Consider the following 27,446-nt stretch of genomic DNA (forward strand, 5'->3'; position numbering starts at 1 on the left):
TATACAAATACCTTATGCCGTTATGCACAAATAACAAATAATATCTGGCACTAGTGTTATGATTAGGATGAAGACAAACAACCAGGAAGTAGACACTCTGAACTATGCTTTTAAACGGGCAGGGCCCGACCCACCAAACCAAACCTTGGGTCAGAATACTGGTAGATATGCCCTCAAATATCTGGTGATGGATGAAATCAGGCAAACTAGTGATCTTGAAAATGTTTTAACTGTTTAACTGCAGTGAACACTCAGTCCAGCCAACACATGTTGGAACTTCTGGTCCGTGCAGCAGCACCGATTGATTAGGTGATCTGGAGTAACCGGACAAAACAACAGAGGGAATGAGAAAATGCAAAAAACGCAAACCAAACACGCACAACTTTAAATTTTTGTGTGCATCTCAGGTTATGAATGGAAAGAAACAACAGTTAACAGTGCAGGTGCCGTGGGCCTTTTGGTGGCCTTGTTTATTTGCGTAGCATTTTGTAAAGCATGTACAAAACAGCAGTCTTTACGTGTGGTGGTGTAAGTGTGTGTGTTTGATCCAGTCTTCACTCATCCCCTATGGTGCCAAAAGGACGCACAAAATTCTGTCTCCCGGTGGAACAGAAACATAGACTGTAAGGATTTAACAAGAGCCTGAGTGCTGTCTTTGGTAGGCAATTGAAAAGTCTTCATTTACCGTGTGGTCCACAGTCTGAGTACTGCGTTGTTTTATGTGTAAGAGTTATGAACACCCTCTATATATATATATATATATATATATATATATTTGTATATTGATATTATAGCGTCCAAACCTCCATAGACATTCTTATAATGAAAAAGTCTTAAAGACACAGTGGAGAGAAACAGATCTTTTAAAAAGGAAACAGCATGTTGAAGGCACCATGAATCAACAAAGATAGCGGAGATCCTCAAGGTTCTCTCTGACTGGGCGAGGTCCGCACCCCCGGCCTGAATAAACACCTTTAAACAGGAGAAAGAAACAAAACAAGAAACAAAAAAATAACAAGAAACTTTGCTTTGTCGTCATACAATATCACAGAATTGAAGCAACCCATTGGCTTATAGTATCATAATGACTTTCAGCATTATCTTCCTACAAGGTAACCCCTCTCTTTATCCAATGGCCTTCCAGAGACCTTCCCATAGCCTACATCTCTGCCAGAGAGCAGCGTTTTTTTTACACTAGAATCCAGAGGCGTTGGCCCCGGTTGCACCTTCTTATTTTAACATGAACTCACAACACTATCAATGGAACCAAAACACAGGGCCCGAAGGGGAAAGAGATTCGGAAAATAAAAGGGGGGTATTACGGAGGAATACAACAATACTTGGTGCCGGTTTGAATAAAGTCATTGCAGATTTCAGATTTTTCGTCTTTCATAGTGTAACCCTTTAACATTGGTCTGAGGATACCTGTGCTTTTTTTTTCTTTTTCTTTTTCTTAGGGACTTTTAATATGTCTTGAAGATTTCTCTGGTGAATTGCATTAAGGGCGTTACGATCAAGCCTGGTCCAGTTTAGAGCGGAAGGCTGTCCTTTCGAATACGAGAAGAAACAAAGCTGCGGATCATACTCTGCCTGGTCCCCATTGGGCCGGTTCCCTTCAAGACACAGTGGGTCGTTTTTGTGAGCCTACGCGGATCACAACGTGGCGGCCACAGTCGACGGGTCCCCAGTGCGCAGAATGGTGGGCGTTCACCAGCGGTTCTCATGATGCTGAGGAGCAACACAGGTCAGTCTGCAGTCTGTAAAAAACAAAAACAAACCCCAACTTCCATCCCCTTCCACACCAACCCTCTGTCCATTTTCTTTTTAAACCGTCTACTTGTACCTCACCTCACGACGGTCAGTCAACACAGAACCTACTTTGTCAAAAGGGGATGCTTCGCTTTTCCAGGCAGAGCTGCAGGGTTTAATTCGAGAGGAGGAGAAAAGATTAGTCAAAGCGTGGCGTAGAGGCCTTAGATCTCAGTCTGGATACAGGAGTTCTTAGGCTGCTGTTGGGTGGGGGGTTGGTGCTGTGCTTGCTGGCCGTCCTCCTCCTCCTCTTCTTCCTCCTGCTCCTCATCCTCATCCTCCTGGTTGTTGTTGCTGCTTTCTTTCAGCCGCTCTCCGAGACCAACGCTGTTGCCTTGGCAGTCTGGCTGGGCGGGGCACACCAGGCTGACGTTCTCCTCGGTGATGAGGCACAGTGGGGAGAGCTCCCCTCCGTGGCCCAGGGACGAGGAGGCGGAGGTGGTGGCGAAGGCGGGGGAGTGGTGGAACGGGGGCGGGGGCGGGGAAGGGGACCCCGCGGGGCACGTCTCCAGCCGGTCGTTCTCCACCTCGGGCAGCGGGCTGACTGTGGCGAAGCGGAGCGTGTGATGCTCCCCCCCGCCGCCGCCGCCACCGGAGCCGTGGCTGCAGGACGTCTTCATGCTCTCCAGGTCCGAGCAGCTGAACTCCGAGAAGTGGCTGGAGTGGGAGTCGGCCACGGAGGGCAGGCTGCCGCTCAGCGACGGGGAGTCCAGCTCTGAGGAGTTGGTGCTGCGCTGCTCCAGCAGGTGGGCGTCCATGTCCTCACGCGTCTCGCTGATCTTGGGGCCGCCCGCCTTCTTGCGGAGCTTGCCCTTGCTCTTCTTGCTCCCCGAGCCGGTGGACGAGGAGCACGAGGAGCCGTTGGCCTCCCGGGCCCCCTTGCCCTCGGAGAAGGAGAAGGAGGCGGCGCAGGCGGCCGACGGGCAAGTCCAGCCGCAGCGGCCCCCGCCGTCGTCCACGCTGCTGCTGCCGCTGTGGTGCCGCAGCTTCCCGGGCTTGGACTCGATGTCCACCTGCACCTCCATGCTGTTGCAGTCTCTGCACACACAGAGCCAACAGAGAGGTCACGTCTACTGTCTGGCTCAGAGCCACACACACACACACACACACACACACACACACACACACACACACACACACACACACACACACACACACACACACACACACACACACACACACACACACACACACACACACGGAGTGGGTCTCACCTGTCCAGGGGCATGTAGGCATTGAGAATGGATCCAGCCATTGCTTTGGTGCTAGCGTTGTCGCTGATTGTCCCCAGGCTGACCGTGCCCGACTCGCCACTCAGGCTGCAGCGCTCCTTCTGCACATCCGCCTGCACCTCCAGCCTGTCCCCCACGTCCAACAATATAAGGTTACCAAAAATACCTTTACTGAATGAAGCTTTTGGTGCCCCATAAAAAGCCCTGCCTTCTCCCTATAGGTGTCACCCAGTATGGGTGTGTGAACGTATCTCATGATTTGATTACGAGGTGCTAATTTCAGGATCTACTACGGTCAAGCAAAAATAAAGGCTGTCAAAGATTATGTTTTTCTACTTTTGTACTATATGAACTGTTCGCAATAATGCAAACACACAAAGGCAAAACTGAGACAAAAGAGTTTTGGAACTTATGATTTGATGCAGAATCACAGAAGATAAGAACCGTGTTTCCTCTGAGAATTGTTACCTGTTCAGGTAGCTGACCATGGCACTGCCAGAGAGGCTACCAGTGATGCTGGCGCCAGCCAGGGCCATGGTGGACGCCGTCTCACTCAGGTTGTCCCTAATGGCGCCCAGGCGGTCCATGTGGCTGCCACTGGCGCTCAGGCTCCCCGTTAGACCCCCCACGCTGCCCTCGCCGATACTGGGGTTGTTACGGGTGTCGGCCACCGACGTCGTGTCTGGAGTGACGAGAGGTAAGAGAGGCTCTGCCATCAGAACCGTGGAGCTTACAGAATGATGTTCATCTGGGCTAACGGTAGGATCAATGTACTATAGTGTTGGTTCATGTGGGCTAGTGTAGGTTCATGTGGGTGAGAGCAGGTATTGTGGAACAATAGTGTGGGGGCATGTCGGCTAGTGTTGGCATTAGGCCTGGGCGATATGGCTGAAAGACATAACACGATATAACTTGATCATATTGATCGATGTCGATAACTATTGATAATTTTAATGACCTAAAAAGACTAGGAATTACCATGCTGGATTTAAACACTTCTGTTGAACACTTGATATGATTTTTCCTCAAATATTGTAAATAAGTACGTAACCGTGTTTGTGTAACAAACCCAGCTGCTAGATTCGGTGGTCCAGTCTCTTATCTATATATAGTGAACATGTTTTATATTGCTATTGATCAAAAGTCTATCACGATACAACAATTTATTGTTTTATTGCCCAGGCCTAGTTAGCATTGTGGTAATACATAGTTTTTTTCATATGGGCTAGTGCTAGTGTTGTGCTTATTTTGCTGGTTCATGTCAGCTAGTGCTAGAATTGTGGTAACAGTGTTGGTTCATGTGGGCTAGTGCTAGTATTGTGGCAATATATGGTTGCTTAATGTGATCTGGCATTCGGGGAGAGAAGAATAACACTTAGGATTGGTTGTTTTTATTCCTCCAATCAGCATGCCGGCCTGCTGCTCCCACAGGACCAATAGAAAAACAGTTTGCTCATTAGTGAGCAGGGGCAGATGTCATGCACGAGCAGGGGCATCCCTGCACCGCTCGACAAAACAAAACACCCCGTGCTGGTGTTTCCACTGTGCTGACGGGCTCGAAAATCCCACACAAGGTTTTGGATATGGCTGGTGTGTGTGCGTGTGCGTGTACTGAGGGGACAATACAGTCCGCCTGCTGCTCAGCTCTTACCGGTTGCGACTGCACCGCTCCCGGCGTTCATCTCGTTCTCGTCGTCAAACTCGATGCGGACGCCCTTGCCGTTGCCGGCGGAGACGCCGCAACCCCCACTGCGGCACAGAGAGATAGGCACCACGCCGTAGACGTAGGCCAGCATGATGGGCACCCCGATGCCTGCGGGAGAGACGGGAGAGAACACACACACACACACACACACACACACACACACACACACACAATCAACACCAGCAGAGGCCACTGTGCTTCCAGACAGGTTGAACTTCTCCTTCAACGTACTTCACTAAAAGCAAGGAAACAACAGTCAAGACTTGAGATCAGAACTGTGTGTCTGTGTCTTTGTCTGTGTGTGTAAGAGAGCGCGAGTGTGAGATCCGGTGGCCTTCAGAGTTAAACAAGATTAATCCAACACTGAGCCCACCACCAAAGAGGGATCAGATGTAGAACTTCTGTCTGCCAGTCAGAGCAGGAGCCTGGCAGACAGAAGCAGGAAATGAAGGGTCACGACTCTTATGAACAACCAGGAACAGGGCAGAGTGAATCAGAAAAGCATCAGAGCTTGAAGGGAGATGCCCCACACCCAAAACTCTGGTCACACTCAATGTTTTTCTTTCTTGCCCCCCTGGAAGAAGCCAGGGAGAGGGAAGAGGGGGAGGGAAGAGGTAGAAGGGTGAAGGGGAGATGACTGACCAACAGTGACGGCTGCCACCACCGGAGACACGATGACGGACAGGGTCACGCCGCCCGCGATCACCAGGTTCCTCTTGTGGTTGGAGATGTCTTTGCCTTCGTAGCGGTTATGGATCTGACAAGAGACGATGCGTGGCGAGTCACAAGTTGAACAGACAAGACCAGTCAGTCCATTTCACAACCATACCAAACCAAATCCTTTTGACTTAACATTATTAAGCAGTTTATTATTAAGTTATTAACGTCATCGTAATAATCATTATAATAGTGTATAGAATAGGTTTTATTATTTTTTTTTTTAATCGAAACTTATTTCATCAGTCAGTTGAGTGGTTGAATACTGAAACCATTCATAAGTATACAGCTCACAACCATAACTGATGTGGTATACAAAAGGTGTGACAGTGATTGACAAGTAAAACAAACGTCCCGTCCCCCCATACACCACCGCAAGAGAGAGAGAGAGAGCGAGAGAGAGCGAGAGAGAGCCTGACAGAAACACAGAGGGAGACAGAAACAGAAAGACAGACTGGGAACAGAGAAACAAAGAGGGAGAAGAGAGAGCTAGAGCGACAGAGCGTGAGTAAGAGATCGAGCATACCTTTCTCCCCACGTACACAGGGATGCCGATGATCATGGCGGGGATGGCGATGCCGGCGATGAGGGCAATGCCAACGGGAGCACCCACCAGTGTGCCCAGCTGCCAGAGGATCTTCTTCTTCCTGCTCCACGGCTTCTTGCCCCAGAACGTACAGCCTGACGGACTGGGCAGTGAGAGGGGAGGAGGAGAGGGTGGACAGGGTTTGAGTAACTTGGGTTTTGGTAAGCGTGCGTGCATGTGACACAAGCATAGCAGTTTTACTTTCTCCCGTGGTGTGTTGATGTGGAATTGTAGTATTGTATTTAGTTTTAGTTAAGAGGTTAGGAAGTGATCGTTGAAATGACCAATATGATGTAAACGATGAAGACCAACATTGTATAACAACACAATTTGTGATAGCAAGCATGTGTTGCCCAACCTTGAATAAAAAATAAAACTCCCTGCAATGGGAAACATTAGCCGTCTACTAGGCCATGTCACTCCAAGTTCCAATCGATGAACAGTATTAAACCATTTGGTTAAACCATTTAACCAAATCAGCAGGAGCTCATAGAAAAGAAAGCTATAGCCATTGTGTCTCTTCTCTGACAGACTTCAAGATATTATGACTATGTCTGTCTAACTTTCATTCTATCATCTACATCCCTTGTTGACAGGTCTGTAACTGAGAGCTGCCAACACCTCCATACCTAGTAGAATGGGTATGTGTTGGAGTCTTCTGTGTGCCAGCAGGCTCCACTGCTCAGGTGAAATCAACACCCATGTAAAAACCAAGGGGCACCACAGAGTAATATCAGATGTCAGCAAGTGACGTGTTAAATGTTTAAAAGCAGGACAATGAGCTGCCAAGAATAGCATTCGATGGGGAAAAGTTTAGTTGGACACAACATACAAGAACACAAGAAAAATAAAAAGAACATTATGCACCATTAAAACTTCAAACTAAAAAACTAACTTAGTGACTGAATCATGGCTTCCTGTTATGATCCTGCTTTCAAGGAAAAGGCAACGTCTCTCAGGAAGTGTTCCTGCATGTCTGACATCCAAACGGGTTAACGGCCCATTGACCACCACTAGACCGAGGAACAGAGGAATAGATCTTGCTACAGACGACACACTATCACTATCTCAGTTTGGGCGGTGTGACGTGTGAGAGACAGCCTGTGGATGTGTGCGTAGGAACTGACCTCAGGTAGTGCAGGTCGGAGATCTCCTTCATGCACAGCCAGCAGAACTCACAGCCGCAGACGGCACAGGTCATGTGGTTACAGCTGCCGTCGTTCATCTTGATGATGTAGGCGGCGCAGCGGGGGCACGGCTTGATGTCGTCGGCTGAGAGAGAGAGCGAGAGTGCGAGAGAGAGAGAGAGCGAGCTCAGGTCAAGCTGTATGAAGGCACTTGCGTATGTCAACTATTTAATAAGTGGCGTATGTAGGTGGCCATGTGATTTATCGCTGCACAAGCAGAGAGCTCATTTCTAAAAGGGGAAATCAGTGGTTCTCGGGCATTCAGATGATCAGCTGAGTGATGGAGCCCTTCCTGGGTCGTGTGGTTAGGTGTGCAAGTACGCAGACACATGACACTAATAGAGTACGATAGGGGTTGTATTTGAATGCTTTGGGAAGCTACAGACCCTGTGTGTGCATATAAAGTACAATCATGGACATGGTAGCACATACGGCGTGGCCGGCGGCGGCTACTTTGCGCCAGCGGCACATGCGTGGGTCGTGACGTGTGCGTGAGACTGACCGACGGCACCGCTCTCCTGGCTGTAGCTGAGCGAGGACGACCGCACCGTCCTGAGACGCAGGCTCTGGGCCCGCTGCTGGCGCGCCGCGTCGCAGGTCTGGTTGGGGTGCCACAGCTGCTTGCAGTGGTAGCAGAACTCCGTGCCGCAGCCCTCTCGGCCGCACGTGATCTTGGGACAGCTGGCGCAGCCGAACGCGATGACCGCGTACCTGGGGCCAAACACACAGACACACGGGGGTGAACATTCCCAGCATGGACGGCATTTTTCAACCAGTTGCCACTCAAGGGCGCTTTACAATTATTGCCCAACGTTCACCCATTCGTACAGACATTCACACGCCGACGGCGGGGTCAGCCATGCGAGGCAACAGCCAGCTGGTCGGGAGCAGTGAGGGTTAAGTGTCTTGCTCAGGGACACCCAGCCAGGTGGAGCTGGGGATGGAATTAGCAACCTTCCGGTTGCCTGTCAGCTAACTCTACCTCCTGAGCCACTGCCGCCCTCTCTAACGTTTCAATGTATAACTAACACGAGTCAAATGTAGCAAATTGGAGTACACAATGTTTGTGTCAGGTCCTAATTCAGAAAATAAAATCTAAAAATCTTGAACTCTGCATTAGAGGCACTGTCCTGTTTGAATGAATATAAACTAGGCCTGGGAAATAAAACAATAAATTATCGTATCATGATAGACTTTTGATCAATATCAATATAAAACATGTTCAATATATCGATAAGAGACTGGACCTTCGAATCTAGCAGCTGGGTTTGTTACACAAACACGGTTCCATACTTATTTACAATATTTGAGTGTTTTTCATTGTATCGACATTGGAGTATTTATCATTGAAGAACAGTGGAAGGTCATATTAAGTGTTAAACAGAAGTGTTTAAAAATCCAGCATGGTAATTCATAGTCTTTTTAGGTCATTCAAATTATCAATAGTTATCGATATCGATCAATATGATCAAGTTATATCGTGATATGTCTTTCAGCCATATCGCCCAGGCCTAATATAAACATCATGATGATGCAGAGATTGGTGTGATTAGAAGTGGGGGAGGCATTGCAGAGTACACGGTGGCCGGTGATCGTTCGCTTTAAACCACATGCACTTCAGGAGCCCTTGGAGGGATCTTGAGCACTAAAGACGTGCGCCGTGGCCAGGAAATAGCCTCCCCTGCTTAAGCTCAGATCCCTTCTACCATTTATAATAGGGCTTGTCCACTGGCATTATAATCCATCTATAGGATACCGACTACCCTCATGACTGATGGAGCTGTGTTCATCCTTAATCACTGCTGTGCTGTGTGCGAGTGTGTGTGCGTCTGTGTATTAAGAGAATCAGCAAAATGTATTAAGAGAATCAGCAAAGGATTTATGCAGAGGCTGTGGAGGAAACCCAATGTACGAACGAACTCCATTTCTTGAGAGTGTGCAGGGTTTAACCACCACCACTTCAGGCCCTTTGTCCCATTCCAATCGGCTTTCATCAATTGAGTTCAGATTAGCTTACTTTATCATATTATGCCCAATGCAGATCTTTGTTAAGGCCCCGGCATACTTCAATTCAATTCACAACTTAACACAGCGATTTCAACAGGGTATGATATAGTCACTGCCGTTAGTGGGATGTTCGTATGGGAACGGGAGTCTATGTTGGAGTAGACAGACACACTCATTCACAAAGAATTGCTGACCAATTGCAGGCAGCAGCATATTGGGAGGCATGTGGGAAAAGATGCATCAGTAAGGCCAAGTACCCTGCATGCAGTATGCTTCGATTTAGTCTCAAGGCTGGCAATTTGTCTGTGCACTGAAAACAGCAATGATTTAGATTTTATTTTAAGTATACTGAAAAAGGCAATGATTTAGATTTTATTTTAAGTATACCTTCAGCCCTATGTTGTGCGTGTGCGTAAACGAGTGTGTGCTTGTGTGGGTCCCAGTCTGTTCTCCTCTAGACTGGCCCAGGGCTCGGGTTGCCGTCCTAAGGGGGAAAGAGGTGAGGGGTATCCTGTGCAATGACCTGGGAGAAAGGCCCCTTACCGGTCCCCCGTCATCGCCACCACCAACGAGAATAGATTTGGCCGTTAGATTTCAAATGCTAATGGATGATTCTGCACTAGAAACAAAGAATCAGAATGAAAACTGACAAGACTAGTTGTGTCCGTGTGAGGTGCGTTTGTTGTGAAGTGTGCGGTAAAATGTTCTTAAAAAAAAAATACACCCAAAAGAAAAGGCAAGCTCCTGTACAACGAATTGCCAAAAAGGAACCGCCTTCCACTACTGGTACTTACAAAATCTATGCGGAACCATCCTGCATACTTACAAAACCCCCTAAAAGCCAGTCCAACTGCATACTATTTCTTAGAGTTGTGAAACAGATGGTTCCAATCACAGAGTACTTCCCCTGTTCCAACCTGTCCTTCCCAGGACTGCTCAGAGAGGGAAAAGCATGTTAAAACGTGCTCTACAGAGTGAGACATTTATGTACAGAGAATAATATGTTAATACTCAAATGTAACTCCTCCCCTCACTACTTTTTCTTCAGGCTGTGTACACACACACACACACAGAGTGTGTGACATTGTGTGTGTGTGTGTGTGTGTGTGTGTGTGTGTGTGTGTGTGTGTGTGGTCTAACAATGTCAATGATTAACTCGAACAAATATTTAGCTCAAGGAACAGACAATCAGTAGCCTAGAGACTGAAAGTGTTCCCATAAAAAGGGAATAAAATAGGCCATCATATTTTACCATGGGCAAAAAGTAGTGATGCACATACATTAATTAAGAAAGAGCAAATGTCAACCACCCTGATATAATAGACGTTAGGTGCCGTCCCTGGAGACCAAAAGACTTGTTGACGAATGAACCGTAGTCTGGAGCAGCCAGAACCGTAGAGTAGGGCCGCTCAATGACGGGTATTAGCAACTTCCTTAAATACCGTGCTCATGCTCTTGCTCCGTCGTTGCATCGAACCCCCTTTCATGCCATGGTTCCAGACAGCCTCATGTTAAAATGGTCTGTTTTTGTTTTTTTTAAACACTGCAATCAATGACTACAATCGATTGATTTATGACGGTAAAACAAGCAGGTGTTCATCCTCATGGCCCCTCTAGTGTAGAGTGCATCAGCAGAGAGCCGGACGGTAATTACAGAGTCATGTTCTATACGTGAAGAGATTACATGATGATGCTCATCCGGGAGCCTCCTGTGCCTCTCAGCCAAGATGCACCACATGCTGAGTCACGCTGCAGGACTCCGGCTCTGTGAGAAGCCTCCGCCAGAGAGGCAGACGATGGGAGGCCGAGGTAAACTACTACTGGAAGAAGCAGTGTCACGGGTGTTTTTTCAACCGCGTCCGTTGGATTCAATAATGAAATCAGTGTGACCCTCGAACACTAAACACTCGCCGTCAGGGGGATGGGTTTGTTGTGGTGGTGAAGACAGATATCTAGGCATAGAAAAACAAACACGAGAAGTGCAGCGTGAGCCCACCCAGGGGTCACCTGGTTCTGTTCTTCAGCCGTCTCTGTTGATTAAAAACCGACAGTGCCAAGGGCAGGGGCATATGTAGGCGAATTACCTCCACATATATAAGGCTGCTCTGACACAGGACATTCAACTGGACTAACCCCATTGGCCGAGTATTTATGTGACTAAAGTGACTATGACCCAAAGTACACATCGTAATGTTAGGGCTGTACAAACAATTCATGGAAGGAAAGGAAATGGCCTTGAGAAAGATACGGATGAAGAGTGCTGCGAGAGAAAGTGTGCATGTGTTCTATTAGTGGGATACAAACAAAGCTCATTAAAGCTCTTGGGGTAGGATAATGGTGGTATGCCCAACCATTATATCAGTGTCAGTGAAGATTTGTTCTTGCAAAGATTTGCCTGTTATTTAACATACTATGTATACAGTGTACTTTTAAAATTAGGCTGTGTACCGCCAGTAGGTTGACTTCATTTTGTTCAAACCCTGATGCAGATGATGCTAAAGTTAATTGAAGGAATTCAGAATAACTCACCATAGCCTACTGAAGAAAGAGAACCAATGAATAGAGGGTAATTTCCTGCAGAACCCAAGTATAAATCAATGAATATGTTGTGAATGGCAAGGGGCGGGAGGGGGGGGGGGTATTGGGTTGCTACTGCAGCTGGGATGAAACTCATCCAATCCACCCTAATGTTGGACCCGGCTGGGGGTCTAATCTGGCTAAGCAAGCACTCGGTAATGCTGAGTGGGTTTGTGCAGATATTAGGGGTGTAACGATACACAAAAGTCACGATTTGGTACGTACCTCGGTTTTTAAGTCACGGTTCGGTATGTTTTTCGGTACAGCAGTTTTTATTATACAATTGGATTTTGCTTTGATTTATTAAATTGTATCAAACAAATGCCTAACACAAATTAAAATACATAAAATACAATCCAGGACTTATTACCATTGTGGTCCTCAACACAAAACATCAGGACAAGACAAGACACACTGATAATCAATAAAAATTTGAGTAAAAATCTTTTTTTTTTTTTTCGGTATGTACCGAAATGAAACGCACATCAAACCGTTAGACCCGTACCGAATACACCCCTAGCAGAAATTCAGCGCTCGATAGCACGGTCTATCTGGCGTGGGATATGATTATCCGACAGTGAGAGAGTTCTCATGAAAGCAGATTTGATCAGTCATGGAGGCTGACCCACTGTTTGACCCATAACCGGGCCCAGAGGGAGGCATGTGTTGTGCGGGTGTATGGTGGCCTGATACGGAGAACCACCACCCACTGGACTGTGTGCTTGGTGGGGCAGCCAGCCAGCCATCACTTAGGCAGCGGATTGAAGGGCTTTACACGGTAAGGCGTGATGGCTGGATTACAGCCGGGACGACAGGTAAAAAGGACACTGAGCAAAGGCGAGAGAAAGAAGGGGAGGGGAGAGCGATATGGTGACAGCCAAGGACTCAAGGCAGCCAATAAAACACAAGACGGATGGACGGGAGGAAGTAGAGAGATAAAGAGCAATTGAAGCAGTCAGACATGGCTGCAATGGGGTTGAAACAGTCTTGCATTCTGGTTCTACCGTGGGCTACACGCGAAAACGACGTCTTCCATAAAAGGGGAAATCATCCATATGCTGGGGAATGATTTTACAAAGTAGATGCCCACGGGTCCGTGGCACCAGGTGGACCCGCTGCAGGGCACAAGAGACAGCGCGTGCACGATAGTCCATATACAACGCGTGGTGAAGGGAACCGTCATGTGATAACATCACCATACACAGCTTGTACAGCACTCTTCAATTATACTTTCACCTGCTTCTCAGTTCTTCTTCAATGGTTAGTCTAGAGTTAATTGAATGCAATAACACAATCAACTGGCCAGTACCCTGAACAGGGTCTCAATTGGACATCTGCATTGTGGAACAGAAGCCAAAACATTATCCTATTCCTAGTACACATTTTCCTATTCCATGTCAAGGCTGTTACTTTCTTCAGAGGTTACCTGAAGAACGCTGTTATCGATGTGCTGCATTTAAAATGGACTTGATTTAGTAACCCATTTCACAGAAGATCTGCCGCACTCTTCAGTTCCTTGTGATGAGCCAATGATGTGTGATCATGTGATCATTGACCACAATAGATGTATTCACAGAGTGAGGTAATCAAGGGGATGGCATGCCTTGATTGCATCAAGTAGAGTTTATGGAAAATCGCAAAATTGAAAATAAAAAAAAAGACACCTAGTACAATTCCATTTCAGAAAACGAGGCGAAAATAGGAATGATAAGATTTTGGTGCATCAAGGCTGGTTTTGGCCTTTGGCTACGTCCTCAGCTAACGGCCGGTAACTGGTATCCAGTTAACAAAGAGAAGTCCGTTGTGTTCAGCGTCATCCCTCCCTGGTACAGCCATGCACTCCGAGGTCCCCTTTCTCGCTCCATGCATCCCTTCAGTCTTTCATCCATTCAGACGTTCCACATATTCTTTTTCTTCACCCCGTTTATGCCATCAATTGAACACTTAACTTTCACCACTGGTGTTGATCTCAGTTGGACACTGGCTCAGCGACGCCGCCTCAATTCAAACTTTTCTTTTAAAACACGTCTAGTTGTGACATATGCGTTATTTGAAGCCTGACAGCTCCATTTGCAGGCTTCCTTTCAGCATCTTAAGTTACTGTTGCTGGACAAACTCTAAATAGTTCAGAAAACAATGTGCCGCTATTTCCATCTAGCTGAGTTTTATCTAGATATAAATTGCATGAGGCCACTATATTCACTCATGCCCATTGTAATTGTATATCTCTGCACTCTGGAATCACAGGGCACGAGGTCATGCAGTCATGTGATTCTTAAGATTCCATCTCTAAATGTTGTAAACAAATCCTAAATTGCCATTTTTGCCCATTGATGAAACCTAGTTGTCCAGTAGATCAGAACATAAGTGTCCCATATATGCCTGCACAAAAAAATTAAAAGAAATTCTAAATCAAAAATTCTAAAACAAAGCACTGGTAAATGACACAACCCATATGATGTAGCATGCGTTACTAAGTCTCCAAATCAAGTTGACATCACCATCATGTGATGTGCATTGTGCCGTCAAGTGCTTGTACGTTCTGCCTAAAGGTGCTTGTGCGATCTGTCTAAAAGTGCTTGTGCATTCTGCCTAAAAGTGCTTGTGCATTCTTCTGACAAGTGATTGTGTTGTATTCTGCCTACAAGTGCTTGTGTGTGTGCTGGTGGTTTAATCAGGTCACTGTACACTACAAGAGTTATGTACTCTACAGGATAGCCTTACCACTTTCATTTGCTCTAGTTATTCTTAACGGGGAGCAGAATAAATATCTCAAAAAGGAGGGTCTTACCCGCAGTCCGGTGCAGGACACCAGCGACAGTCTGGGTCGGCCACCAGCCACCTCCTCAGCATGAACTCCTCGTACTTCTCCATGAGGGCGCGGTCGCCCAGGATGATGCGGATATCGTGGGGGTTGAAGCGCTCCGAGCATTCGGGGCAGCTGATGTTGACGCGGGACTCTGAGATCTCGATGCGCAGGTACTGGCGCAGGCAGTCTGCGCAGGAGCGGTGGTGGCATGTCATGATGTCGGGGAAGCTGTCCCGGGCGTGGCGCAGAAGGCACAGGGGGCATTCCAGCAGCTCCGTCGCCCCGGACCCACCTGCGGCGTTGGAGGTGGCGGAGGAGGCGGAGCCGGGCCCTGAGGCAGACGAGGTGGAGGCAATTGTGGAGGCGGCAGACAAGGCCGAGCTCTTGTCGTTACACATCTCTGAGTGGATGTTCTCGATGCTTGCGATGCCGTCCATGCCGCTGAGTCCCCCGTTGCCGTGAAGCTGGATCTCCCGGGCCCGGTGCCGTGCGGCCTTGGACTCCCGGCCTCGCCTTCGGAACAGCGAGGCCAAGGAGAGGCGCCGCTTCTTCTTGGGGGCTTTCTTCACCGAGGGAAGGGACACTGAAGAGGCAGTGGACTGGATGTCCCGGTCCGAGCCCATCACCCCCCCGCCGATGCCGCCGCCGCCCAGGTGCCGGTGCTTCTGCTGGCTCATGGCCCCGTAGGGGGGGGAACCGGGGACCAGGGGGGAGCCCGAGCCGGGGAGCCGGTCCCTGACATGGGGAGGGAGGTCCGGGAGCGGGGCCGGGCCGGGGGTGAGGGGCAGGTGGTGGATGGGGGAGGGGGAGGGGGAGCCCGGGTTGGGGGACGGGGCTCCCGAGGGCCCGTCACCGTTTAAGACATGGTGGCTTCTCCTGATCAGCCTCGTGGTCACATCTAACAGCCGGATTTTGGCGAAGGGGTCGGGACGTCACTGGCCGGAAACAGCATACAACTGAACCTGGAATAGGGACAGAGAAAAGTAGAGAGAGATCAAAACACAGTATATATACATTATACTTGGCGGCAATGGCAGGCAAAGGACGACCACTTGATTCATCCGTCTTTCAGACACACCAAAACATTCTTCAAATGATAAAAGTCTTATCTCAGAGGAAGTGGAAATTCAACTCCAAGGAACAATGTTCAACATCAAGAGTGAAAAAAGGGCCCTGATCACTTAAAAGATTCCTCAGAGCTCAGAAGAGACAGAACATTACTCATTGCAGTTTGAACATGGCCTCCTCCACCTCTAAACAGCTGTTGGAGAGGACGGGGCTGGACAGGAATGTGGATGAGATCGGACCAGGGAGGAAGCAAAACCAAAATGGATGAGGCTGAATTAAAAATAATCAAATCCCCTCACACACAAATCCAGTCGAAATCCCCTCTGAAGTAAAGTTTGAGGAATTGCAGCACTGTGTGTGCATTAAATGGGCATCAAGGAGAGCAGTGACAGACAAGAAAATGATTGAAACATTATTGCACCCTCCTGTTGTGTTCCCAGTGCACATAGAACAGGCATGAAGGACGTAGATAATGAAGAACAAAAAAATAAAAACAAGAACTTGGAGAAGCTGCAACCCACCATGACAAAACACTTTCTCTAATGGGTATGAGTAAGAACCTTGATTTAGAAATGCCATGTCATCCAACAAAGAACTGGCATGCTTGCCCAGAACATAATTTGTGAGCCATTGTGCATGTGAGATTATTGATTGTGAATTAATTCATACTAATAATACATATTAAATTCAAAGTTGAATAAAGATTTTTTCTCAGTCAGAATAAGCAATTTGGAGGCAACCTGGATGCCCCCCCAATAATATAAATGTGACGAAAATAACCCATCCCGGAGGTAGGGCTGTGCAATTAATCAAATTTTGATCACAATTTCGATTTGTGTCAAACGATTGCCAAACTAAAATAATCTGGTAGAAACTTTTTTTATTATTACTTATTTTTAATATTTTATAGAATTCGCAAAACAGCTGGCAACATATACATTATTTTCTATTTGAACATTCTCTATTTTTTTAAAGGGAAATTTAGTTCTCAGGTACAAAGTGTTTTTTGGGAGAGAAATGCTGAATAAATCCATCATGTTTTCAAACTCAAAAATAATCGTGATTTCAATATTGACCAAAATAATCATGATTATGATTTTTTTCCATAATCGAGCAGCCCTACCTGTAGGTTCCTGGGGGCCGGTGTACATAGCTTATCTTTCGTCCTGACACAGAGGTTGTTGAACGGACAGGAGGTCTGTCATTATTTATATTATACTGGTGGGTAAACACAGTTTGACATGAACAACCCATATTGTCTCATGCCTCTCATGCAAAAGAAAAATGCTCATCGAAAAGTCTCAAGAGAACAATGCGGCCAACCCCTCAATGGTCAGAAATGGGAAGGGATCATTTGTAGCATTGCAATTCTCATTTGTGAGCAGCTAAACTTCTGTGTATTTATTAAGAGGAAGTGATGTCATGGTATGTTAGGGCTGCTCGATAATGGAAAAAATCATAATCACGATTATTTTGGTCAATATTGAAATCTCGATTATTCAAATGATTATTTTTGAGTTGGAAAACATGATGCATTTATTCATAATTTCTCTCAAAAAAAAAAATCCAAAAAAAAGTAAAAAAATAATAATTGTTTAAACTCGATTATATTAGTTTGGTGATCGTTTCACTCTGAAATCGAAATCGCGATCAAAATTCGATTAATCGCCCAGCCCTGGGTGTGTAGCAGTTTTCAAAAAGAAGATTACTGCAGTTTATGAAGTACAGATACATTCAACAGTTAACTTTATGTTCAGGTTCCTTAACTCCATTCTTGCTTTGGTGAAACAAAAGCCTGCTGAGAGGTGTGTGTGTCTTTGTGTGTGTGCGTGCGTGCGTTTGTCCCGGTTACACCATGGAAATGCCTCATGCTGCGTAAACACACAAAATGGTGTCAAGAGTGCCAAGGGCACGCCCACAAACCAGTTCTCGACCACAGTAACAAAAAACACACTGGCCCTGCTCAGCAAACGCACAAGCAACCACACACGTGCAACATGGAAAGGAGAGAGAGCTCCTCAGCAAATCTTCCAATTAGCTGCACTTTGCTGACATATCAACTACAACACCCGTAAACAGGATCAGGAAAACAAATCAAAGCCCTCGTGTTGGCTCCCCTGCAGCTGCAGGCCGACCGCTGAATAAAGGCTCCCTCCCTCGCTCGCGGTGGCCCCAACAACAACACCACCGCAGTCCCTCCTTGGCCCTCCTGCAACATATGCGGCTCTGACACACTCCCACGTGAAATCCCTGGCTAACTCTCCCACACAAACTCTGAAGGGGAGAGGCAGACCTCCCCTCCCGTATGAGCTGAGCTCTTCCCCTCTCTTCCCGAACTCTGGGTCAGCCGTGAAAACAGGAAGCTGTGATATGTGTTGGGTGGTGTCAGGCGGACTGACTTCACTGGGGACTAGAGAGAAGTATGGTCCTTTCATCCTGGAGGAGATGTTCCACCAAGTATAGATTCTAGCTGGAAACCACAGCAACCTACAATTACTTCACAATTAAGTGCGTAATTATCTATTATGTCTATATCTATATCACCATAAATATCTACCGTACTTTTGACTGTTGCAGCAAGTATGTTTCCCTAGACTGGGTAGCCCCGCCCATTCTGCCGGCGATTTCAGTTCGCTCTGCAGAAGGGTCTTGAGAAGAACAATACATTACTAATAACTAGTACTTTTTACTAGTTTCGATACGTTTTTGCAGGAGCCAATCACCAAGTTGGCTTTTCCCCCTGGTTATTGGCTGGTTTAACACAATGACGTCAGGGAAGCGACGGCAAGCAGCCAATTGCATACAGGGTCAATTTAACATCGCCCATTGATCACGCCTCTTGTGCTGAAGAAAATGACAGCAGCTTCCCCAGACCAACGTGCAATCTACGATTGAGCTTGGTCTGGCAATAGCCAGGCTAACGTTTCCCCAGTGTGGGATTAATAACATCCATCCTATTTTATCTACCTCAAATGTTATTGAATTATTGAAATGAATTATGGAAAGAAAATCCAGCAACATTTTGAAACGTTTGCCATGCCAGTATAAATAAGGTTGAACAATACTAAGTTTAACCAAACAGTTATTCAATTATTAATTAGAAGTGTATATTCCAAGAGTCAGAGCCCCTTGGAATAGGTGAGGGGTCCCACCTCAGTACTAACTGAATGATTAAGTCAGCATATTTGGCTATAGGTCGATGTCAGCAGGAAACCGCTATTTTCAATCACGACAGGGAATTTTTGGAAGATAAACCCTTGTGCATTATACACAAATACAAAACAAAACTCAAATTGTTCCCATGGAACTGAGATTGTGTTGAGGCATCTGGATCCCAGGAGGGAAGGGGAGAGGCACACTGAGGGGAGAAGGGAAGCACATTGAGGAGTAGAAGAGAGAGAAGGAGAATAAGGGGAATAGAATAGTCCTCTCGAAAAGTCCTCTCAAACATCGACAAGACCCCTTTTCCACTGACGTGTTAACACATAGGGGACAAAATCTTTGTTATTTTGCGAGCATTCTGACAAACAGGATTAGATAAAAGGTGAATGAAGTGTGACCCCAGGGTGGTGTGAGTTGGCCATTTCTACATGATACATCTTGCATTTGAGGGATTTTAAGATCTTCCACTGTTTATTGGTTATTCCCCCCCGTCTGAAAACAATTCACCCCACTGGGCTCAAAATAATAAAACACAGTTTAGTAGAACATTCTTGCAGAAACAAGCGTGTTCTATGCTATAAGCAATGTAATGAACTGAGCTTTCGAATACAGAGCCTGGCCCTGGATAAACACAGGATAGTATGAAGCAGGGGAACGCAGTCTGACACACCGGACCACCAGTACCCAATAATTAAGCCCGGCTTCTCAGAGCGGCTATGGTTCTCCTTGACGCACATCATCATGCACACACAAAAAGGTCAATGTGAGGTAGGGGTTCATCCAGCACCAGATACAGCAGGCCCATTTGACTAGCAGTCATTAGCCGCTCCACAGAACCGTCCAAAAGCACTTAGAGAGCACCACATGAGAAGGTTTATGGCTCAAAACATCGGCTTGTTGGAAAACAGAACGGTAGGCCAATAAAACTCATAATCTGTGGGAACCAAAAGGCTAGGCTGTGGGTGGCATAAATATAAGGAACCTCGCCATTAATGTGGCATCATAATCACAAGACTCATCATTGCTGATCTGTGTAGGCTTGGTGGCTGTTCCACGAATAAGTCATGGGCGGGCAGGGGGGGCTGGGGAGAGAAAGTTAAGCATCAGGAGATGCTTTATTTAAGGGACACACTTTCAAGAGGGGGCAGGGCTTCAAAGGTCTGCGATGGTCAAAATTCCATTGCTTCCATGTGTGCTGGCAATAGCTTGAGATCTGTGTCATGTGAGCGTGGTTGACCTTGGCTGACCTGGCCGGTTCTGGGACAGTGCCGGACTGGACTCTCGCTGCATAATGCTCTCATACAAAAGCCCTTCAGAGAGCGAACAAAGCCAGTGGCCAGTGGATACTCAAAACTCCTCACAGATGTAAACTTGGGCCTCAGCCTTCAGAGTGGAGACCACTGACAACACTTTCCATGTCCATGATTTTGTTTTCCACTCCACTGTTTGTTTCTTACACCTTGTTTGTAGGAAAAGCAATAGGACCACACATGTTTATTTAGCTGAAACATACATTTCACAACAAATATGAAAACCATGGGGAAGGTAGGTACAGTTCCAATGTTGTCTCTTTTGTCCAACCTCATCTTGAAACTACTGGAGGAGTTTCAAAAGCTTTTTGACAGCATGAGACCAAAGTGCTACTCAACTCATTCCCAGGCGGTGGACTGGACACACACACACACACACACACACACCAAAACAAACAATGGATTAGAGGACCTTTTAAGCTCCCTAATTAGTTATTTTCCTGTCAGGTTGACACCAAGGTTAACCATAGGGCACGGTCAGACCAACACCTGGCTGTAGATACATTTTGAAATGGCAATAGTTCCCTGCTACAGAAGCAACCCTTTCCTAAAAGCCAGAGAAAAGAGGGGACCACCCTGGGATAGTCCATAGCAGGCAGGCCTGATATTTCCATCCTGCTGATAATTAGACTAGTGGTAGTAGTCAGGGTCTAAACTTAGCTGGCGGGACACACACTAGCGGGCTGTGCATCTAAAAGAAGAACACAGGGTGTGTGTGGGAATATGTTTATGCTACAGAACCCAGTGACAGACACCACAGTGGCTTGCGTCTTGTAGATCCATGTAGGGAGGTTTGGCAGGCCTTGGTCATGGTGGTAAAGAAGAAGTTGAATGAACAACCAGCCGAGACCACCAACATGACCGGAGATTTGAAAGGCCTTCGCAATACGCAAAAAGAAAGACAAGTTTGCTTGAACCAACAGGCATTTTGTCTGGTAAACAGATTCTGAATAATGCAGAGGGAATGCAGACAGACAGGCAGATGAGAACAGTGAGAGAGTTGGGTTTAGCCCCTGGAGTCTGTCAGTGGCCACTGCCTGCCACCTGCATTCCTGTCAGGCTGAGCTCCTATGAAATGCTGCTTCTCTGCACATTCCTGGGCTTCTGTGCAACTGGGGACAGTCAATGCATTAATGTTTACACTGCAGTGCATGAGCACACACAAATACACCACACACACACACACACACACACACACACACACACACACACACACACACACACACACACACACACACACACACACACACACACACACACACACACACACACACACACACACACACACACACACACACACACGACCAATGGATTTTACAACCACGAAGCAAAGTAAAATTGTGTTGCGTATTCACAAATCTAGGATCTAACAATGTAGGCAAAACAGTTCACTTGCACATGTTTTCTAATACTTTCAAATTCTAAATACCAATCATCTTCTGCCTTCAAAGATATGAAGAAAAATCACGTTTTAGCTCACTAAATACTATCACAGGATTCCAAACTATTGTGTAATTTGTTTCTGGCTCTGATTACATGAGACACCCTTTTGTAGCTTTGAAGTACAGCACTGATTTGTTCAGGTTTAAGTAGAAGAAATAAGATGCTGGGAGTATTGCCATGTTCGACTTGACACCTGTGTTTCATTCAATATCATAAGCAAGCAAAGACTGATTTAAAGTTAATTAGCAGCCATCTGGATGAAGCTTTTGACGTTCCTCTTGGAAACTTGAATGAGTCATGCCTAGCTCAAGCTCTGGATATTCGAAAACCCAAGGAGTTGCAGCTACCAGTAAACTGAATGCCTCAAATGATACTGTACCTGATGGGTCCCATGCACAACACAAGACTAAAACAGCCAGATATCGATAGAAATCTATGTTAACAATGTAGGAAACAGCTCATGTTCCATAACAGTTACCAGTGTTTTGTTCTGCTTGAATATACTTGTAAAAAGGGTTAACAGTGAACCGGGTGAGGTCTAAAACCAAGCAGTGATACCATACAGTGGATTTGGTTACTTGCTATGAATGAGAAGTGTAATATGATTTGTGAAGCAAAATATCATCTGATTAAGCACGTTCTTACAAGCGAAAATTGTTAGTTTGTTTTCATGTTAACTGAGCCACAAGAAGGATGTCTCTGTCTAAGGGTTTTGAGTCAGAGGGGGTTTTCACATAAATGTGGAGCAGGCATTCAGCTGTGGGTGTGGTCACTGGTTAGGTTTCTACAATACCTCAGCCACAATGGCATACAACCTCCTTTAACAGCAAGTTATAGGTCATCTAGTCATCTTTTTAACAGGTTTTGGTATGTGCGCTTCCAACAAAGCAATGGCTCTCAGTTCCTGTAAATGCCAAGTGTCAGAATGACCCTGCAATTCATGCAAGCACGCACATTCCACAGGATGCAAAAGTATTCACTGTAATTTTCTCAAGATACTCAACACTAGAAAATAAATTGTTGCATTATGAATTACAGTAAACTTTCTACAATCATTCCTAATATCTCTATCCAAATTTTTGCAATTCATGCTTCTATACTCACTTCAAACTACCTGGTTGCAGGTTGGAAGACAAATTCCACACCAGTTAAATGTAAATGTTGTGTAAACTTCACCAGTAACCTGGCAGTAGGTACCAAAGACTCAAGATTAGTCACATAACATCCATACAATGCTGCTGAAATCAGACAAATAAGTGGCTGTAACCATGCATGTGTTTTAGAGTACAATAGCTAGGATCTAAATGAATGAATAAATAAAATATGCAACATGCAAAAGCAACAGCGGCTGCCGCAGCTGTAACAGGGGGGCTGTTGTTGGAGGCACAAAGGGAGGCAAGACGGGGGAAGAAAGGAAAAGTTTCCAAGCTCAACAAAGCCATTACAGTATTCAGCAGAGGCAAGCACTCCCTCCCTCCTGTTCTCTCGGAAATGAGGTAAGCACCCTGGCATTCTATGCTCAGCTGAGGAGATAGAGACAGAGGAAGATGTGTGAGAGAAGAGGGGATACACCACGAGCACAAGAAGAAGCAGGTTTCCAGTTAGACCACATAGGGCAAGAGAGCTTAAGCTACCCTAACCCTAACCCGCTGCCTCCATTCACTTACTGTGAGAGACGGCTTGGTCGCAGCTAGAGTGGAGCTCTTGTGAGACACACCCTCACAGAAAAGTAGCAAAAGCTCTAGCTTCCCTCACTTCCTAATTTGAAACCTGCCTTCATTTCCAATATAAGAAATATAGAGGAGAAACGTGTTTCTTGTCTAATAGCAAAAAATGTGTGCATAGTATATTGACCAAATGACCCTATATAGCTAATGTATTCAATGCTTGCTGCTTGATAATAAACTGAATTGAAGTCTGTTGAAACCTCCAAATGGCTGAAACACAAGGAGCAGGCAGATGCAGAGCCTATTCTAAACAAGCAGTGACACCTTGAGACCATGCTCAGGAATCCAAGCCATTGTTTTCCCACCCCCAATGGAAAAACAACCCCAGGCATTTGGCCTTCAGGGATCCAGGGGTGGTTAAAATAGGGCAAATGGCAATTAAGAAGAGAGATTAGGGCAGGACTGGACAAAAGGCTGAAACCAGAAACTTTGAACAGAATATGTGTGCCGAATGGAACAAAGGAAGAATAAGATAGGGGGGGATAAATTGAGGCATGGACAGAATAGGATAGGGGACCAAATTTGCTTGCTGGTGGTCATCAACGATGGCTCCCTGGGGGGATGGCCAGATGATTGCCCACCAGGCGTGCAGCTGTGTTTACCTTAGGGAAGGAAAGGGAGGTCACACACAGGCACTGACAAACAGACAGAAAGGGAGAGAAAGAGAGCACAGACCAGGTCTTCATACTAGGCCAATGAACTTTCCTTTGAAAGTACACAAATGGTCCATAGACGTTATGTGGCAATGGAAGGTTCATAAAAAAAACACTCAGCCACTGTATGCATCATTAGCACCATTCACACAGAAGTTCTCCATTACCGAAATAAAACATTTCAAACTAATTGTTACCCCGTTACATTACTTTTGAGATGGATAAAAAATACGGGCTAGTATCAAGTGTCCTTCAGTGCTTTTTCAGCCAAGGGTACTAAGTCTGAACATGGGGGCTGGAGCCAAGAGAAAGGACAACGCTTGAGGGCTACTAGAGAAGTGGGGCACACTTGCCGCTTTGCTGCACAAGATCTGTACATTTACTTGGCAAAAATGGCTGCCAGAGTTCATCTTGACCCACAAGGTAACTGTGTATCCCTAGGATACCCAAAACAATAAGCAAGGCATATACAAAACATGTCCACACTCAAAACACACAGAGAAACAAACAGGCCATTCCCATTGTAAAACAAAGAACCTACTAGTTTTACATTCAGTTAAATAATACACAACTATACAGCCAGCTACCTTTCCATGACCAGCTCTATGCTGGCGATTCTGACAGATAATCCTGCAGTCTTGCCTTGACCGTCCCCAGTAGAATAATCAGACCCCATCATGGTAATACGTTTCGTAATGACATGAGTCAAGTGTTTATTTTAATTCATGATGATGATGATGATGGTTAAATGCTGACATTAGTCCAATTATGATCACTCTACCTCCTGTTAATCCCGACCCATTCGTACTACTACTACTACTACTACTACTACTACAGAAATCACCGGCGAGACGTGTCAAAATTAGGCCTGCCGGGTTCATACACGCTTCAGGTTTACAGCTTCCCGTATTGCACAGATTACAGATGTTCCAGGGGGTTGAAATGCCCCGGGGAATCATCGATTCGTTACAACATAAATACACCTACAGGAATGTCGCACATCTAATGCGCCAAAAGTTATAGGTTACGGACTCTAGGTTGGGACGACTGCATTTTAAAACCCGTCATTGAGCTGCAAGCAATGACGAAACCTGCTTATCTGGCGTAAAGTGTATGATGAAGTTGCAGTTGGCCATTATCTACCAAGCCATAATGATGTTCAAAATTGAAAGAGGCCAAATATTATTGATACGGTCTGTGGAAGCTGGCCCACGTTTGCCGGGAAACCTACGTGCACACAACTATTTGACATGTGGGGTCTTCACGGAGAACAGAAACGCAATCCATGTGAATCAGCAGTCAAAGCGATTGAATACGGCATTGCGTTGCGAATAAATCCAAACATATTTATAGTTTGGATGTCTCTCCTAGCTCAATAGGCTAACAGTATATTCTTGTTGTCGCTTGTTTAAGATAATAAGTTCGCTCTGCGTGCCCTCTTTTAACATCGGATGTGAATACAATACGAGGTCAAGAAATGTCGGATTAAGGGATCATGTATGATAAAACAGTTTACATTTTTTCCAAAAACAGTTTACAGTTAACACTAACAGTTTACAGTTAGTAATCAAGACATTAGGCAGCTAACGTTAGCAAAGACAGTGGTCGTTAGCGGCTAGCTAGAGGAGCTAAAAACGATGAGAACGTACCGTCTGTTGCTAATGACACTCGTTCAGTACGTCATCAACACAATGTATTCACTTTCAAGTCCGAGTGGGATAAATCCTTCCTAAAGTCGAGCTATATAGTTACTTTCCGTTTCCAGCGGTGGACAGGAGTTATTTTCTTCAGTAGTCGGTCCCACCTTTCCGTATCGCTCTGAACGATAACAGCTCCTTCTGGGTTCTGTTGTTTGGTTGTCTATATGGAGAGAGAGGATCCTGAATTGTAGCGTTATCCCGGTTTACCGCAACATAATTTCCGGTGTCTTATTTCCTATGACCGTTTGAGAACGCCAGTTAACAGTCCCCGGAGCGAGACGAATAAGAATATGACAAGAAAATCAACAACAAGGACAATACATCTGACGTTTTCATTTCAGCAGTTTGTTAAAGCATTCAACGAGACGTGTAAGGGAAACGGATGTCCCTCTATCGGAAGTCCACCCTCTGTCGCCTTTTGATGCTCAACCAATGTCACTGAAAGTCCCACCGTCTCTCGCCAACAACGCTTATTTGAGGCATAATGTTCCAGGAGTTTCGTCTTGAGCTGAGAACGCCTGGGAACGAGGTTTGCGATTCAATTCAAAATAAATCGCGAGATCTAAGCGACGGAAAACTTGACAAGATTAACCAACCACATTTTCGTGCCATCAGGTTATCAAACAAGCAATGTGTATTTCTATGTAATATCTGAACAAGAACAGTACATTTTCCTTTTCTTATCCAGTCAAAATAATGTGGTCCGATTTTTTTCTGATATAGTTATAAAACGTATAAAGAAATCCGTAATATAAATAGCATAAGCATGTAATTATGAAGGCCTATACGTCATATCATTTAAATGCCTCAATATTTTAAATGTCTAAATGTAAATAGCCTTAACATGTTATTATGTAGGCCTACGTCATATAATTCCAAAACATATAATGTAGCCTATTCATATAGGATTTAGTGAACGTTATAATCCTATAATATTTAGATTTACACAGCCTCTGATGACGGACAGCTCTACACAAAGGTCAGTCAAAGCCAGTCACATGTATTTCAACCCCCAAAAAATCATGCTTGTTACTCCTTTGCTACACTTCCTTATACCCCCCCCCCCCCCCCCCCCCCCCAGCATGAAAAAGATGATGAAATAAGAAGACAACAATTGTAGGAGATCCTTGCTTAATTGGCAATGACCAAGCTGAGAATGAAAAAGATTTGCTCCATTAACCATCCCTCGGGACCATAAAAATGTAACATGGATAATCTCATAAAGTCCAAAAGTTGTTTTGGTTGGTCATATTGTATTTATATTGAAAACTGTTCAGACTTGTACTTTTAAATAAGACTTTACACAGGGCCTGTAACCCCAATAAACTTGACAGGTTTTGTGGAATGAAGATGGAATTGAGAAAGAGAATCGGCTAGCAAATCAGGGGAAAGTACAAGCAGCAAAGTTAGCAAGGATACATTCAGTGAGACAATGGGTGAACAAGATTCTTACAGGGAAACGTTAGCATTGTTGGTACTAGTGAATACACAGGTAACAGGTAACAAAGGTGAGTGGGAGTGACCATCATGGAGAGTTTAGGATTGGCTGGAGAGGCCAAGTTAAACTGCAATACACTATGGGGTAAACATGTCTGCAAGTCTGCAAACGAGGCTACAACAGTTAAAGGAATCTACACAACAAAGAAGTCAGTTGATTAGCATGGCCTGAGTATCAGATGTGTCTACAGTGGGAATGCAAATGTGAACTATATTAACCTCTCTCAGTTAGAGAGAGGAAGGGAGGTATCTTTAGG

General features: G+C 45.6%; 1 protein-coding gene across 1 annotated transcript; it reads right to left on the reverse strand.

The window, feature by feature from the left end:
- Positions 1–11: 11 nt before the first annotated feature.
- LOC311351547 (E3 ubiquitin-protein ligase RNF19A-like) lies at positions 12–26,007 on the reverse strand. Its single transcript, XM_084471699.1, has 10 exons — positions 25,642–26,007; positions 14,612–15,591; positions 7,739–7,947; positions 7,177–7,321; positions 5,990–6,152; positions 5,389–5,503; positions 4,693–4,854; positions 3,510–3,723; positions 3,024–3,167; positions 12–2,847 (listed from the first exon to the last, which is right to left on the reverse strand). The coding sequence occupies exons 2-10, from the start codon at positions 15,304–15,306 to the stop codon at positions 1,974–1,976; spliced, it is 2,721 nt and encodes a 906-aa protein (XP_084327825.1). The 5' UTR covers positions 15,307–15,591; positions 25,642–26,007; the 3' UTR covers positions 12–1,973.
- Between the last annotated feature and the right edge of the window lie 1,439 nt (positions 26,008–27,446).

Source organism: Micromesistius poutassou (assembly GCF_964030765.1).
Source record: "Micromesistius poutassou genome assembly, chromosome: 8".
Lineage (NCBI taxonomy): Eukaryota > Metazoa > Chordata > Actinopteri > Gadiformes > Gadidae > Micromesistius > Micromesistius poutassou.